Source organism: Muscardinus avellanarius, assembly GCF_963383645.1.
Source record: "Muscardinus avellanarius genome assembly, chromosome: 19".
Taxonomy (NCBI): Eukaryota; Metazoa; Chordata; class Mammalia; order Rodentia; family Gliridae; genus Muscardinus; species Muscardinus avellanarius.
In genome coordinates this window covers 6,370,041-6,384,576 of record NC_137805.1, presented here as the reverse complement: position 1 = coordinate 6,384,576, position 14,536 = coordinate 6,370,041, and the positions used below count along the sequence as shown (strand labels likewise).

Here is a 14,536-nt window from a genome sequence, read left to right as displayed (position 1 = left end):
AGAGGAATCATCAAGAAGTCGCTTAGCAGTAGAGGAGAGCGAGCCTGCAGTAGTTAGCCCGTCTGCATAGGTGTCTCAATGGGAGCCTAATCTTTATTCCTCATGCTTATTTTCTGGCTGCTTTTAAAAACTTACTTCCAGATTTCACTATATACATTAAAGTGTTTGAAGTTGATTTGCAAGCATGTAAATATATGGTGCATTAGTCCTGCAACTGGTAGTACAATAATTATAATAAATGAACAGTGCTGAGGGTCCACCCAAATTGGTGTGTGTGTGTGTGTGTGTGTGTATATATATATATATATATATATATATATATATATATATATATATACATACACTAAAGCCTGTGGTTCTCTTGTACCATATGTTTTGTGGTGGCTTTGCAAACGGTCTTGAGAATAATAATGGCAATGAAGAGGCTCTTCCTTGGTTCAGTTTAGTGATTTGGGATTTTAGGACTGCTTTCTGGTGTATTATGTGTATTTCGTTATTAGGATGACAGTCCCTCACTTCCTCAGGTGAATACTATGTAACAAGCAGGGTATGATGAAAGGGATGTTGGGGGGGGGGCGCAAGTGGCTCCTGAGCTTTAAGCAAATGAGCAATCTCCATAAGTGGGGTGAGATTAAATCTCCTCATTAGTGCCTCTGTACAAATAAGTATGCATATGTGAAACCCACAACAGGTGTTTTGTTTTTGTTCTTTACTAGAAATTGTTGGAGGAAACGTATCTTTGAAAAACATTCAGTGGCTTATGTTTTCATCCAAAGCAAAGAGAACTGTTTGTATTGTAACTAGGTAGCATCAAATATTTATTATTTTAAATATACTTAGTATTGGCTCTCTGTTAGAAATTGTAGATTCTGTTCTTTAAAATCACAAGAAGAACAAATGTGGCCATAACAGTTAAGTTGGATTTGGAGATCCTGAACAGGCTCATCTGACATATTTTTAGTGGATTACTGCCTTTCAACACTGATGACCAGATTTGCTTCATTTGAATTTATTTTTGCATCTAGAATCTGTCTTGATGCCTTAGTGCATGCTGGTGTAGTCTTACCTAATTAACGTTGTTTTGTGACCTGGGATTCCTGGCAGAGATCATCATAAGAAGCTAGAGAACTCTGGGAGGTGAACTGAACACATGGCCTCAGGCCTCTTCTTTTGTGCTAGGGTATAACTTGCATTCAAAGAAACTGAAAGGCAGAAAGGAAAAACAGCATCCTTTTTACTTGAGCTGTAATAAATGTGTTTAATATAGCTTTGCTATTAATTTCCATTTAGCTTATAGACTAGAGGATTTTGCTTGAAATATTTGAGACTAAAGGCTGCTTGGAAAAAGATTTTACTAGAAATATAGATTGAATATCTATTTTTTAATTGGCCTTGCCTGTTTAGCTGAGGAAATAAAAATGCACGTCTACTGAAGAGAAATCTGTGGGCATAAGCTCCTCCCTTCCTGTTTTCAACTATATTTTTTATCTTGTTTATCTTATTTAAATGTACAGTAGACAAGAGAATACATGTGCTGTTCCTTTAATACCAGAACTATGCACGTTACAATAGGTGTCACTGTTTTGCTTGGTCCAATCATGATTGGTGACTTCAGCTATTGGCTCCGAGCTCTGGCTGTCTGACTCCATCTGCAGGGCTGTAATACCTACTCTCCTCCGATCCATTCACCACACAACTTCAGCCGGCTGAACAGACTCGTTCGGCTCCCGCACATCTTGCTAACCTAATTCAGAAAACAAGTGCTACAGCTCTGTGCCTGTCCTCTCTGCCGCTCAGTGTAGCATTTTCAGGTGATCTAGGAAACGCTTATTTTTATGAGCAAATAAGAGAAACAGGAATCATGATGGGGATGTATTTGACAGATCCAGTACTGGATAAAACTTAAAGCCAGTCTCTTTTTCGACACAGTGAAAAGGTCACCTTGCCTGGCTGAGAAAAGAAGCAAAATATCAGCTTGTTGGTTTCTATTAACATCGTAGCTCCGGCCAGCCTCTTTTTCTTGATGTTTGAATCAGTTTGGGATATCTAGCTCTGAAGAGAGACATACTGTACTCATGGTAGATGACAAGGAAAAGAACATGAAATGTCTCACCTTCTTCTTGATGCTTCCAGAGACGGTAAAGAACAGGTCCAAGAAAGGCTCCAAGAAAGCCAGTAGCAACAGCAGCAGCAGCAGCAGCAGCAGCAGCAGCAGCAGCAGCAGCAGCAGCAGCAGCAGCAAGTTGCCCCCCGTTTGTTATGAAATAATTACCTTGAAGACTAAAAAGAAGAAGAAGATGGCTGCTGATATATTTCCCCGGAAAAAACCAGCCAACTCCAGTAGCACCACTGTCCAGCAGTACCACCAGCAGAACCTCAGTAACAACAACCTGATCCCGGCCCCCAACTGGCAGGGCCTTTATCCCACCATCAGAGAAAGGTAAGTGCTGGCTGGCCAGCGGGCATGTTTACTTTAAAAGTTTTCTAGTGTCGAAGTTTCTGCTTTTGCACAACCTATAATGTTTTTTTTTTTTTTTTTAACACAAATCTGTCCTTTTTTTCCCAGAAGCTTAATTGGTAATGGAAAACTGCCTTGTATCTTTTCCAAAACAGTACAGCTGTTTTCCTCTTAGATAAAAATATTTTTGCAAGCTGTAAAATTTAAATGACAGGGACATATCTATGGGCCATGGAAGATAGAAACCTTTTACTTGTCCTTAGCCTTGTGAAAAGTTTGTATAACATTTTTTTTTTAACTTTGCTTACCTCCCATGTATTTACAGTGATGATAAGCATAGTGTTCAGTTAGAACCTTTATTTTTTGTTTTGTGTTGAAGTTACTAAATTGTTGCTTAGCTTGTAAATTTTTATGGGTTTTGTATGTTGAAGATGGGGATATTAAAAATGCTGACTGCTGTGAATTAATGAATTGCCTCTGTTTATAGAAATGCGGTGATGTTCAATAATGATTTGATGGCAGATGTACATTTTGTGGTTGGGCCACCAGGTGGGACTCAGCGGTTGCCAGGACACAAAGTAAGCAACAGCTGCATTACTGGTTTCGTCCTGAGATTTACAGAGAGGGACCCTCTCAGTCGGCCTGGAGTTTGGTGTGGGCAGCTTGCCGATGACAGGCAGGCAGTGCTTGACCCGATTACGGAGAAAGCATACCCTGTCCAAAAGCTTTGTTTCCTCCTCCACTGCTTTCTATCTCTTTAAAAAAAATCATACCCTCTTAACTCTCCAGTCATGGGAAGTTGTTGTAACGGGTTAGGAAAGTCAAATGTTTACCCTTCTCCTAGAAATCAGTTAGATAAGCTTTTATTTGTTTCAAAATGAGGGGACCTGTGCATTAATCTCTCAAAGCTTTAAGATAATTAACATAGATACTGTTTTGCTGAACATCTGAGGCATCCCTGACAGGAGATCCTGTATCTTGGCTTTTTCAAAGAAACAGCCTTAGGTATTCCTTGACCACTAAACCTGATTGCCCAGAGTCATTTTTCTAGATTAATTTGTTGGAGACGCTTTTGATTTAGTGCATGAAATAAGATTTCCCTTTCTCCACAGTATGTCTTAGCTGTTGGGAGCTCTGTGTTCCACGCAATGTTTTATGGAGAACTTGCTGAGGACAAAGATGAAATCCGTATACCAGATGTCGAACCTGCTGCTTTTCTTGCTATGCTGAAGTAAGCATTATTCGTGTATTTGGGAAGAGTTTGTTTATGCTGTAATTGTACTCTGCTGGCTTCGAAGTTAAATGTGAGTTCTGCATAACAAACAAGGAGACAGATGAAGAAAGAGGGCACTGCTTACCTTGTGAATGTTTCTGGAGAACACTACTGTTTCTTTTTAATTGAAAAGTATGTGGAAGAAGACAGGCATTTATAACCACACCTTGACGTAGGATGTGGGGGCAAGTGGCATGCGTGTATAGTGATTGGGTTTTTAATGACTTGTAATTAAAGAAAATAACTTTCTGGTGTAGACATTATTTAATAGAGCATGTTTTCTCGGAAAGCAGTGTGAAGAAGTCTTCAAAGAAATACATTTTACTTCACAATTTTAGAAATTATATGCCTTATTTATATACAGTTGGGAGATTTCTAAGTTTTCTAGGAGATATTATCGCCTAACAGCAAATGTAGAACTTATGTGTGTTGAAGTGATCTAATCTCTGTGCATACATACATTACATATAATCTTACTTAAAATTGGACACTTTCTCCAGAATAAGCAGCATTTGTATTTGATATTAGAGGAGACGTTTTTGAAAGGTATGAATAGTGTCTTATAATTTTATGTGGATTTCTCCGGAAAAACTTTAGTCAGTAATATAGAAACATAAAAGTATAAGATACATATGTATTTATTAAAAATAGTTTTATGTCTAGTGAGTGTTTGTAGATTCCAGTATATGTTAACCAGGTAGAATCATCTTCTTTGCTGGACAGTGTGATAGTCTGGCATGTGATTAAAATTCACCATTACAAATGATTTTACTTTTTTTTCAATCTGCATTTCTAGATCACTCAAGTATGAGTTCAAGGTTATCTGCTGCAGTGATTTTAGTTCACTGACTTAAATAAAATAACTTGAAAAACATTACTCAGCGGGTCAACAAGTTGGGCCATATTCCCACAAAGGGTTAAAATGTTGCTATATATTATTTACTGCCTACTAAAAGATAAATTATGGTTAGTTCTAGAGCTTAGAAGTGTTTAAATATTTATTGGTATTCTAAGTTTGAAATCTAATTGCTACTGAGTAGGAATGTCACAGTGGAAGGCAGGGAAATTAAAGGCGAGTGAGCAGGTAAAGTACCAAAACATGAACTGTATCCACACTTTAACCTTTGTAATGGTTTAGAGATGTATGTTTGCAAACCAGTTCGTGTGCAGGGCCCTGCCCGCCCTGCCGCCGCGTGGGGCCAGCATTGTACCTGGCAGCGGTGGCTGCGGCTATGCAGAATGCAGCACTGGTCCAGCGCTCCGGCTCCACTGCAGGCAAGGAGGGCGTCGAGTCGTTCGAGACATGCGTAACGAGGAACTACGAGCACGAAGGGCAAGGACTTGCTGAGCTTGATTCAACGTTTGTCCTGTCTCTCTTCTTGTGGATGTACTGCTTGGGGCATACATTACCTCTTTAAAATGATCCCCGCAGTCCACATGAGGCAGGAAGGAGCAGAAAAGTAGTAAGGTGCCAGCTGCTGCCATGCCACAGTTGTGATAGTGGTGGCCAGCTTCCCTCCCTCCACTTTGTGGGTGCGAAGCGGGTTAGAAAGGGGTTGTCAGGAAAAGGAGATGACTGTGCCCTTGGCAGTTCTAGGTTAAGAGCCGTAACTACTTAACCATGTTCCTGGATCCTCCCCAAGGTCCTGGCGCTAGCACAGCTGAACTGCAGGTATATTGTCAAGAGACTATGCCAGGGATAGTTTTCTTCTTTCCAGAAGAGGCTTCTTGGGAGTGAGAAGGCAGGTTCCATTTGTCACTGGACATTTTCCTCCTTACATCCTTGTCATGTTCATACTTGTAGAATCTAGTACTAATTTCTTTCTTTGTTGTGTGTGTGTGTGTGTGTGTGTGTGTGTGTGTGTGTATGTGTGTACACTGGTGATTGAACTTTCAGAGAGCTACACTCACACTCAGCCCTATTTTATTTTGAAATAGGGTCTCACTATGTTGCTGAGGCTGGCCTCGACCTGTGATCCTCCTCTCTTGGTCTTCCAAGTACTGTGATTACAGGCATGTTGCCACCACACCTGGCTTCTAGTACTATTTTCTTAAGTTCTATGTGTTTTACTAAGGAGAAGTAACATACATGTAGATAAAATAGTATATTCTTTAGCTAGAAAAAGTTTAAAATTAAATATTATCAGTAAGCCAGTCGTGGTGGCGCACGCTTGTAATCCCAGTCCTTGGGAGGCAGAGACAAGAGGATCGCACAGGTTCGAAGTCAGCCTCAGCTACTTAGTCTCTCTCAGCAACTCAGTGAGACCCTGTTTCCAAATAAAATATAAAATTGGTCTGGAAGTATAGCCTGGAGGTAGAAAGCCCCTGGATTCCATCCCTCGTGCTATAAAAAAAAAAAAAAGGTTGCCAGTACTTACCACTCGTGTTCTCACTGTGTCCTCCGCCCTGGCAGCGGAAGAGCAGATCCTTTCGACTTGTACATACCGCTTCCAGAAACTGCCATCATCCCAGAACTTAACTAGGAGTGTTTCATCTCTTGAGATGGGGACAGTCCGCAGCAATGCACATTTACACTTTCCTGCTTTGTCTTTTAATTAATGCTTTAATTCTGAAATGTAGAAAGACTGTATGAGGAGGAAGAATTTAGGAGTTAAAATTTGAAAAATGAGCAGGTACACAGGTGTCGGATTCTATGTAAAGTTCAGTGGAAGACAGTATTGAAGCCCATATTTGAAAATTTACCAAATTTAGAACTACATGAAAAATATTTAGTATCAATTTTTATTTTGCATATAGGAAAAATCCCAAACCATCAAGATACAATTATTGTTGGCATCATAGTTTTAAAGGGATTTGTTTTTACCTGAATGAAAAATTTTACAGTAAAATATTAGTAAAACTATATATGTTATCCTTAAAACATTGTGGGGAACTATTTTTTTTTTTTTTCTTTTTGATACTGGGAATTGAACCTACCAGTTTCTGCCTCTGAGCTATACCTAGCCCATTTTTTTTTATTTTGAAACAGGGTCTTGCTAAGTTGATAAGGCTAGCTGCAAAGCTTCAATCCTCCTGTTTCAGCCTTCAGAGTCCTAGAGGGAGCTGTTTTTAAATTAAATATATGTAATAGAAGTTTGCTCTTTTCTAATACTGACCCACTATTTCTGATAGGTCATCCTCTTGTAAATAGTTTCAATTGTCTTCTATTTTTGCTGAAGGGACATTTCTAAAAGCTTTCAAAATATAGACTAGAATAGTAATGCAAAGTTAATACCTATACAGACTTACTACTGAGGTGAAATGTTAATACTTTAATATATTTCCGATGTTTCTCCCATCTAAACTTGTTTATAATAACTGTTACATAAGATGAAGATCTTGGAGCAAACTTGAAAGTAGCGGCTTCTTCACTTGCTGGACATAGTTTTGTGAAAATCCCATCCATGCGTTGTGTGCTTCTTTCAGATACATCTATTGTGATGAAATCGACTTGGCTGCTGACACGGTGCTGGCCACGCTGTACGCTGCCAAGAAGTACATCGTCCCTCACCTTGCCAGGGCCTGCGTTAATTTCCTGGAGACCAGCCTGAGTGCCAAGAATGCCTGCGTGCTCCTCTCCCAGAGCTGTCTGTTTGAGGAGCCCGACCTGACCCAGCGCTGCTGGGAGGTGATCGATGCCCAGGCTGAGCTCGCTCTCAAATCTGAGGGGTTCTGCGATATCGACTTCCAGACGCTAGAAAGTATCCTCCGCAGGGAAACTCTGAATGCCAAAGAAATTGTGGTTTTTGAGGCAGCCCTCAACTGGGCTGAAGTAGAGTGCCAGCGACAAGACCTCGCCTTGAGCATCGAAAATAAACGCAAGGTCCTAGGCAAGGCGCTCTACCTGATCCGCATACCCACAATGGCCCTGGATGACTTTGCAAACGGTGCTGCACAGTCCGGAGTATTGACTCTCAATGAGACCAACGACATCTTCCTCTGGTACACCGCAGCCAAGAAGCCCGAGCTGCAGTTTGTGAGTAAAGCCCGCAAGGGCCTTGTCCCGCAGCGCTGCCACCGCTTCCAGTCGTGTGCCTATCGGAGCAACCAGTGGCGCTATCGGGGTCGCTGTGACAGCATCCAGTTTGCAGTTGATAAAAGAGTGTTCATCGCGGGCTTTGGGCTGTATGGCTCCAGCTGTGGCTCTGCAGAGTACAGTGCCAAGATTGAACTCAAGCGGCAGGGCGTGGTGCTGGGGCAGAACTTGAGCAAGTACTTCTCAGATGGGTCCAGCAATACCTTCCCTGTGTGGTTTGAGTACCCCGTGCAGATCGAGCCAGACACCTTCTACACAGCCAGTGTGATACTGGATGGCAATGAACTCAGCTACTTTGGGCAAGAAGGCATGACGGAAGTTCAGTGTGGCAAGGTGACTGTCCAGTTCCAGTGCTCCTCAGACAGCACCAATGGCACTGGGGTGCAGGGAGGGCAGATCCCCGAGCTTATATTCTATGCTTAAAACTCCGCTTCCCCCGCCGTGTGGGCCCCAGGTGCACATCTGTCCTCCCTGCTTGATGCTGAGCTCATCTGCAAATATGTGACCAGCGCAGGTGATTTGTAATGAATGAGCAGTAGGCAGTTTCTAATTTCTTTTGACCTTTTAATTATGTACAGGCTAAAATGCAGCATTCCGCTTTTAACTGTATGCTTAAAAGAGCTAAGTTCTTAGGACGGCTCTGTGGTTTTGAGAGTTGCGTCTGTACACCTGGGGAGATTTTGTGTTCTTTCAAGTGCCCCGCCGACCTCTTGGTTTCACCTCTGAAGAAAATTTTGTATCACCCCAAATATTTTTTGGATTTTAGTTGATCAACAAAAATAGTCTAAAATAATAACTTCAAGAGTTATTTTTAAACAGAACCCATCACCTCCCCAAAACAGGTAAACCTCGGTGTACAATTTTGAGAGAAGTTTTACTTTGAAATAGGTAATAATTTAGAAATTAGACAGTAGCCATGCTTGGCTTTTACTTGATTCTTTTTGAATTGATTGCTTCTGGGCTTTTTTAAATCTTAAATTCTTAAGATTGTTATCATTAATTCAAAATGTCAATGTAAAATAGGAAAAGAAGGAATTGAGTAGTTTTTTTAGGCCATGACTTCGGTAAGACAGATATATATTCTTTTAGTTTAGAAGACAAGATTTTACAATACAGACACGTCTTTTAGAAGTAACAAAATCATAAAATGTTATTGTCAATCGAAAAAAATCTCAGGCCTACTAATTTACACTGAAACAGTTTTTAAAAAAAGCTTAAAAGAATTCCCATACTACAGAAAGTGACTTGACAACACAGTCAGTGTGCCCGGTTTGAGAAAGCCAAGCGCTTCTCACCATGCGACTCTGCATCCCCATGACTTGCCTGTTTTTATGAGTTGTACTGTAGAGAATTCCTGTTCCCTTTTTCCCCATTAAAAGAGGACCAAACAATTCTTTAGAGGAATGGGGTGATGATTAGTTTTGTAGCACTACATGTTAATGTTATGAAAGATATTTGATTTTTTAACTTTCTTTGATCTTCTTAGACCATATGCTGTCTTGTTTGTTGACTCGAATTCTGTCCTCTTCCTGGACTGCTAGAATCTGGCCTCTGGCCATCTTAAAGTGCCAATATAGACCTGCAGGGTTTTTGAAAAAATGGTTTGGAACGACACACTTCATTCCACCCGACATTCACTGCATCACCCGCACATCAGCTCAAGGTCTTGTTCGTCCATGTGTAATGTAAGCAGAGGAGGGAAACAAGCTCATGAAAACTTCTCCGTGATGGCTTCTGTGCTTCTGTGCCTGCGGCCCTGGCAGTGTCCCACGCGATCACTTCCAGTTTACGTGTCCATGTGTTTCTGGGCAGCTTTTCTGCCCAGCGTGATCCTGAGATGGTGTCCCCGCACCTAGAGCGCGGCCCCTGGCCGCCTCCTTCTCCTGCTCTGGCTCGTCTGGAGGCAGGGGTTAGTCCCGGGTGTGCGTGTGCCCGGGCCTGTGCGCCCTGCTTGTGCAAGCGCGCATGCCGACTCAGGAATTCCCTCCTCCCTGCCTGGCTAGCGAGGGGGCAGGATGGCCCCTGCAAGGCCCGGAGAGTAACTGCCCTGTCCACTGTGCTGCTGCGGGCCGCTCCCTGCAGACGGCCTGCGCCTCTGGCGAGCTTCCCTGATGGAGGAGAGCACTGGATTCTGGGAAAGGTCTAGTCACTTTTGCCGTTTCCTAAGTCTGTCAGCATTGATGACTGAAAGCTGTTACTGGCGACTGTAGATGAGTACTCCCAGGACAACTTTCCAAATACCTGACAGCTGTTTCTCATAAGGGAAATGACAGGTTGTAGTTTTGGCAAAGCATCGATAAAATAAAGGTGCTTGTTCAATGAAAAATACTTCTACAGAGGATTTTTATTTGTAAGTTATGGTTAAACATTTCAGTAACTCATAGCTACCATACAGATTGGTAAGCCTGATTTGAAGGCACTTGTTCTTAAGCCAGAGGAGAAGAAATTTTACTTAGGACTAATCTCATCCTGTCACGGAAGTGAGGAGGTGAGTGCTCCCGCCATGGTGCTCGCTCCTTCCTCCAGCACTCGCTGCCAGTGCTCCTGTTGTGAGCTGCCCTCTGCCGCTGGGAAACTGCTGGCTGAAAGCTACACGTGATCCTGTACACTGGGGATAGAAAAGCTTAGCTGCATATCAGTTACTGTGTCTTTAAAAAGAAAAGTCTGCCCTCTGATTGGCCTATACTGAGAGCTGTGGGTAAAATTCAAAAATTGTATTTAGAATTTAAAAAATTGTATTTTAAATCCTAGTCTCCTTTCTACATTTTTAACAAAAATGGAATGAAAGCTAGTGTGCTTGCTTTGTTTTCTTTGGTAATTTTGAATTTTGTAGCTTTTAAAATTAGAAACCATTGCTGGACAAGGCAGGCAACTCTAGTGTATAAACACAACTTTGTTAAACAGAGGACGCTGTAGATGCTTTCCCCCGACCTACCTAGCCGACTTTGTCATTGTTCATACTTGGGATAAAGGGTAACTAGGCTAGCAGTTCTAATGTAACATTCTTTAAGCATATCTTAAAATAGTATTTAAGTAAATGGTCTCATTTCTGCATAATTATTGCACTGAACTGTCTTTTTGGTTTTTTTAAGGTGTTTAAATAAGCTCAGCTAATTCAAGACACTGGCCACTGTGGAGTCAGTGTGCTTGACGTTAGCGGCTGACAGCATTATTTATGAAGGAAAAATATATAAATATAAAGTACCTCATGTTGAATGTTATTGTACTGTATTTTCAATGTAACAGTGCAGATCTTGTTAGACACATGAATGTGTATATCATGTTAAATGCAAATAAAATAAAACCGGTTCATAGATTTGTTTTCCTAGCATTTTTGTGGCTCCCTTGAAAGAGTAAAAAATTCATTCTGGCACTTTTGGTGCCACTACATTTTACAGAGATGGCTTTCCTGAGCATTTGTTTGCTAAGTATTCGGATACTTTTAATCCCTAAAGAAACAATAACTTGAGGCAAAAGTGCAAGAGAATAATGAATATGCTAATCAGCTCATGGCTAAAGTCTGACTTAGGTTAATGAGAGGGAGTGAATGGATACATTTATGTTCTTGTTACAGAACTTTTGGTTAGCTGGCATTCTGAAGATATTTGCCCAAATGTCTGAATCTTCCTGCACCAATGGGGAGTCTTACTGACATCTGGCTTCTGGTATGACCACTACTGCCGCTTCCTCTAGTGCTAAACAGCTTAAGTCTAGGGACAAAAGAATAAAGTACCATACAAGTGTTTTGAATATATTTGTTAAGTACTCAATTCTCTATTCTGTTTCTCCTTATATATAACTACATATATGCACGTAACACCCACATATTCATTCATAAATATCCACACATACATCTTTTTCCATGCAGCTTTCTGATACACTCTCGATAGTTTCTGAAATTTCTTGTGAAATCCCTATTTGCTTAACCACTTCGTCTACTCAGGGTTCAGTTTCTACATCTACCTGTTCAAAGAAAAGAAAAAAAAAAGGGTTTTGGAATCATTCCAAAGAGTAAGGGAACTGCAACTCCCCATTCTCCTCAGCCTAATCACAGTAACAACCTGAGCTGCAAGGATCTTTAATCCAGGGAAGTCTTAGCCATGCTCCCTTCTCTGTTTCTATTTAAACTGGATCCACGTGTGTTTGTTTTCATTATCCCAAGACAACCCTCCGTCATTGTTGGGACACGATCGACGAGCCACTGAAGTTACACTGTCCGGCTTGCCTGGGAAGATCATGAACTTAAACTCGGGGGGAGCACAGAAGGTGGAAGGCATTTCTAAGAAACGAAATGGTACAGAATTCAGGGGTCAAAGCCAGCAGCTTCCTCAAAATCTATGTCACTGTAGGTTTCGGAGTGCCTTTTGGTGGTCTTTTCAGATTTGTAATTCGTGTCTTCCAACATTTCTATCAGCGCCAACTATATTTATTAATGAGCGACTTCATATAGATGAAATGGTACTGGAGAAATTTTTCAAAGAGTTAACTCTTAGTTGATTGTTCTCCTTAAACAGATTGGTCTCTGAAAAGTGGGTATGTTTTCCCAACGTGGGCATCTCCCTTTTGTTGCCCTTTCTAAACCTTTGTTGGGGGTCACTGGGAAGGGTATAATTCCTATTTATGCATTTTTAATTCTTATTATAAGGAGACTCTTAACTCCCCTTATAATCTTTCTTTTCTTTTTTTTTTTTTTTTTTTTTTTTTTTCAGTACTGGGAATGGAACCCAGAGGCACATTCTACCTCTGAGCTATACTCCCAGCCCTATTTTATTTTGAAGTGGAGCCTTACTAACTTGCTGAGGCTGGTCTTGAATCTGCAATCCTCTCATCCCAGCCTCCCTAACACTGGAAATACAAGTGTTTGCCATCACACCCAGCTTACAATCATTTCCTTATTGGCTGTTGGCTTAATGTCTAGTAGACAGCATATTTACTAGGAGATGCTATTTTTTTATTTTTTGCGGTACTGGGGATGGAACCCAGAGGCATTCTACCTCTGGCCTACACCGCCAGCCCTATTTTATAATTTATTTGGAAACAGGGTCTCACTAAGTTGCTGAGAGCCTCACTAAGTAGCTGAGGCTGGCTTTGAACCTGTGCAACCCTCCTGTCTCAGCCTCCCAAGCGCTGGGATTACAAGCATGGGCCACCACGCCCAGCTAGTAGATGCTATTTTATATTCCTTCATCTAGAAAGTCCCTACCCTCAAGATAGTTAAAAAAAAATCTCACTCTTTGTCAAACCTAAATGTTAGAAATACTAAGTGTAGGACATACGACAATCACTTACTAGATTACTGGTTCTTAAATATTAGTTTACTCTGCAGTTACTTACTTCACTTTAAGCTGTTGGTGGTGAACACAGCCAGGGTGTGTTGTTACTGTAAGGACGAGGGCCTTTTTCACTTAATGTGACAACTACAGAAAGTTGTGTCAAAGTGAAGACATGTTTTTATTACTCTGGCGGACAGTTTTATATTTACTAGGTTATCTTCTTGGTAGCAATCATGGCATGGTTTGTTTCAGAGGAGTAAAGTCATGCCTGAAAGGAGTAAAATTAAGCCACAGTTGTGGCCTTATTGATTTTAACCTGAAGGAAGTGCTGCGAGCTATGAGCAGCCTCCAGCACTTTCCTTCCTAAACTACTATGTTCAAAAATAGTCAAAAGAAAAATAATTATTATTTAAGGGCGCTCAAGTAGCCTTTCCAAGCTCGAAGCAGAGGGGACCACCTTCTGCTATACTGCGAAACACTTGAAATGTACTTTTGAGACTGACTGTGGCCTGTGGAATTCTCATGTTTGTCTGTCTTTAAGCAGGTCTAAATTTTAAATTACTCTAGCATCCCTTGTTTTAAGGTTGAAATTATGTACTGAGCCTTAGCCAGTTTAAACGCAAAAGTTGTCATAGATCTTAACTCTTAAAAATTCCAATTCTAAGAGTATGTATAGGCATTACTAAAGAATATTTGTAGTGTTTCCTGCATAATTTAGCTCCCCAGTAGAGACACAGGTTTAATGAATCATTCAAAGGATTAACCCACCATTCATTCTTTCATCGATCTTTTATTGACCCTCTGTGTTATCCCAGGCAGTCAGAGGCCTTAGGGCGTCAGAAACCACTCCAGAGTGATGTGGTGTGTGGCCTCCGGGCTGCGCGCTGCTGCTCCAGTTGGGACACAGAAGACTCACAGCACGAGGTTGGGCCCTTCGCCCACAAGCTGGGGCTTGGTAGGCCTCAAGTGCAGCCTGGGACACTGATATGCAGCCTTCCTGCCGGCTGATGCCGATGCCGCGCTGCAGACCAAGAGGAGGGGACTATGGCAGCACAGATCAGCCTCCATAAGGTGTAAAGAAGAGTGTGTGTGGCTGTAAGCAGATCTTGAGGCAAGCATTGCAGACCAGCTTCAGAAAAAAAATAAATAAATAAAAGACACTGAGATGGGCATTGAAGGACAGGTTAGAATTATCTAGGTGGAGACCTACAAATTGCCATGGGGCAAGGGGAGGGAATCCCGGATGAGAGACACTGGGTGGGGGTAGAATGGCAAACAGCTCATGGGCTGGAGTAGAGTCCGTATAGAAGGAGGCAGCTCCTGTGTGCCAGGCTCGGGATTGGGTAGTGAGCTGGTGGGAACTGGAAGCCCTTCATGGGTTAGGCTGAACTAGCTGGCTCCTATCCACAAAGAAGGCAGGGGCATGGGGTACAGGGAGACTTGGTACAGAGGGACAAGGGGTTCATGTTTAAGCAACTTCCTGAACTCTGGAAGGG

At 41.6% G+C, this 14,536-nt stretch overlaps 1 protein-coding gene across 2 annotated transcripts in view; it reads left to right on the top strand.

Annotated features, from left to right (window-relative positions):
- The window catches only part of BTBD3 (BTB domain containing 3), a gene marked incomplete at both ends in the record, with an annotated part of 544,971 nt that extends 536,781 nt beyond the window's left edge, over positions 1–8,190 (top strand). Inside the window, 4 exons of one of the 2 annotated variants that reach the window (XM_080716116.1) lie at positions 2,381–2,440; positions 2,946–3,036; positions 3,571–3,689; positions 7,158–8,190. In XM_080716116.1, the coding sequence (XP_080572242.1) occupies positions 2,956–3,036; positions 3,571–3,689; positions 7,158–8,190 (1,233 nt within the window). Of the gene's footprint in view, positions 1–2,075; positions 2,441–2,945; positions 3,037–3,570; positions 3,690–7,157 lie in introns of those variants that run through there. The other variant, XM_080716115.1, reaches the window with a different exon arrangement.
- Positions 8,191–14,536: the final 6,346 nt, after the last annotated feature.